Source organism: Priapulus caudatus, unplaced genomic scaffold, assembly GCF_000485595.1.
Source record: "Priapulus caudatus unplaced genomic scaffold, Priapulus_caudatus-5.0.1 Scaffold1434, whole genome shotgun sequence".
NCBI classification, from domain to species: domain Eukaryota; kingdom Metazoa; phylum Priapulida; class Priapulimorpha; order Priapulimorphida; family Priapulidae; genus Priapulus; species Priapulus caudatus.
The window spans coordinates 60,303-63,262 of NW_014578495.1; the positions used below are offsets into that span (position 1 = coordinate 60,303).

Sequence of the window (2,960 nt, forward strand, 5' to 3'; positions counted from 1 at the left end):
CTATATATAGCTATATAGCTATAATCTATATATAGCTATATAGCTATAATCGATATATAGCTATATAGCTGTAATCTATACATACCTCTCTCTAGCTACAATCTATACACACCTCTCTCTAGCTATAATCTATACACACCTCTCTCTAGCTACAATCTATACACACCTCTCTCTAGCTATAATCTATACACACATTTCTCCTTAGCTATCACAGCCTTATAATAAGCTATCCTACCTTGAGTAGCTGACCTAGTGTGACCTCTATGTAGACCTGTAGCTTGCCGAACAGCTTCACTAGAGGGTTGCTGCACTGTCTGCTGGCAGCTGAACTCTGCAACCTGTTCGATAGATCCATGACCACCTCTCCCGTCTCCAGTCGTACCGCCGTCGATGTCGGTGTCGTCGCCGTGATCTGTATGCCCTGTAACCATGACAACAATGACGACGGCTGTTATGTTAAGTAGCTGTACGCCCTGTAACAATGACGATGGTGATGGCTGTTACCTTAAGTACCTGTATACATTACCATGACGATGATCATGGCCGTTACCTTAAGTACCTGTATACATTACTATGATGATGATGATGATGGCTGTTACCTTAAGTACTTGTATACGTTGTAATGATGACAATGGGTGTTACGTTAAGTGCTAGTACTCCCTGTAACGATGATGACTAATGCTGTTACAATAAGTATCTGTACACCCTGCAATGATTATAGCGCATGCTGTTACTTTAAGTACCTGTACGCCCTGAAACAACTACCAATCATATTACCATGAAGTGTGTTTATGTGCTACACAACAGCAACAACTGCAACACACAACCGTGATGTGAAATTGTTTTAGAGCTGCAGTGTCATTAGACAGGTGTTTCCATGTCAACCTCAAGGGCATACTTACGAAATCTCTAGAAACTAACGTAGATGACACATTGTCGGCAGCTGCGGGACTATATTTTTCGTATAATAATAGAAATACATAATAAATATATAATATATGACAGAGCGTACCTGCAGGCGGAACTGCATGGAGTAGAGCAGGTGTTTCGGCTTGCTTGCGTCGGGTTTAGACGACAGCCGACTAAAGTCACTCCACACAGCGACGGGCTGGTCACCGCCCGACACCTTCTGCACGACCTCGTTGATCTCCTGAACAACACGGGAACAAAACGGACGCGCGGTTAACGAACTTGCTAACGATCCAGTAATTACTCATGTGATCGACTCATCGACGTGTTATTGTATGAGAGGTGAAAACATTGTGAACATGTCCATGCCCAAGCGCACGTGCAGATGTCCCAAGTGTCCCGGTCTCACCGGGATCCTCCCGGTATGACACGCTGCTCCCGGTGCCCCGGAATGAGTCCAGAAGCTCCCGGTCGTAACATTTTTCAGCCATATGAAAATTTACATCAGTAAATTTACTAAATTTGCCATTGTTGTTGATGTACTTTGATTCCAGCGAACAATAAAAGGCCACAAATGTCAAGCATTAATGTGATGCAACCAATGTGTAATATACTCGTATAATAATAAATAAAAGTGAACCCATAAATTAACATGAATTTGCATTTTATTTTACATGTATACTTTATAAAAAATGGTAGTGTGCGGCGACAAACACATATCGCAGCCCCTGCCACAACTTTTTTCCTGTTTTTGCGCACTGCGAAAAAACGGCGATGGACCATTATCACAAGTGCTCCCTTTCTTGGATTGCTGGCTCCCTTTCTTGGATTGCTGGCTCCCTTTCTTGGATTGCTGGCTCCCTTTCTTGGATTGCTGGCTCCCTTTCTTGGATTTTCCCAACTTGGGACCTCTGCATGTGTGAACACACACACACACGCACAAACACATACACAACAGATATATCGGTTTTATTCCCTGCATGCTAATTTTGAACGAAGAGTTCTCACGCGTACGCGGGCGGGACACCTACCTTCATGAACACTTTCTGCACGAACATGAGATGGTTTAGAAGGTCGGTTGTGAGGCTGTGTTGGAACGCTCCTATCTTAGCAACGGCATTTACATAGTTCCCCTCCCTCAGCACCATCCCCTCCGCCAGAGTAGACTGCTCCGCCGCAGTCACGCCCGGCTCCGGCACCCGGTAGTCCGCGCTCAGCAACACAGGGGGCAGCACCACATCGGCAGACGGAGGCGGGATGTTCGTGTCTGGTGCTGACACCTACGGGAGAGAATAGTATGGAATGAGGTGTTTTTGGGCAACGGTGCTGCAGGTGCAGTTGGTTGTTTACTATCAGGTATATATATATATATGACATGTTTAGATTAGATTATACGGTATTCCTCGGAAAAATCATCAGAAAAAGACAGCTTGTTGTTACACTGCCACAGATTAGAATATTTTCTTGCTACGTGATGCAAGACATTGCAACACACAAGATGGATGGTTATCAGATGAAACTTAACGTTATAATGTAATGTAACGTAATGCAACGTAAACAAGAGAACAAACCTTGGACACGAAGCAGAGTCGATGAGCCGGCAGATCAACGACGAAGATGCCCTTGCTGCCTGTCATGCCAGTACTAGTCGTTTTCCCCATCTACAAACACACCGGACGCATACCTAAACCTTCCGAGCACACCGATTCATCAAATCCATTCACACATGCATAGATAAGGGTGGGTATCGCTACTTTTTAAACGCAATGCGAGCGTGTCTATTGAAATCTGATCGATTGCTTGTGGCTACTTGAATCTACATTAATTTACATTAAATTCTGCATGGTTCATGATTTTACCATGTACTGCGCGCGTAGAGAGGGCAGCAACGAGGCACCAATCGTCAGACTCTCGAGGACAATGCTGAAGTGAACTACGAGAGGCTTCGGCGATCGCTGCGTCGTGATTGGCCGCTGCGCGACCAGCTTGTGCGGGTGCTTGTGTTTCGGCGATCCGTCCACAGAGTCTTCGTCTGTCTCCTTGACCCTGAA

At 45.1% G+C, this 2,960-nt stretch overlaps 1 protein-coding gene across 1 annotated transcript in view; it reads right to left on the reverse strand.

The window, feature by feature from the left end:
- LOC106816621 (uncharacterized protein KIAA1109-like) overlaps positions 1–2,960 on the reverse strand; it is a gene marked incomplete at its 5' end in the record, with an annotated part of 22,430 nt that overhangs the window by 5,868 nt on the left and 13,602 nt on the right. The window contains 5 exons of the mRNA XM_014821244.1: positions 236–421; positions 1,013–1,150; positions 1,941–2,189; positions 2,481–2,570; positions 2,769–2,955. Coding sequence (XP_014676730.1) covers positions 236–421; positions 1,013–1,150; positions 1,941–2,189; positions 2,481–2,570; positions 2,769–2,955 — 850 coding nt within the window. The remainder of the gene's footprint in view (positions 1–235; positions 422–1,012; positions 1,151–1,940; positions 2,190–2,480; positions 2,571–2,768; positions 2,956–2,960) is intronic.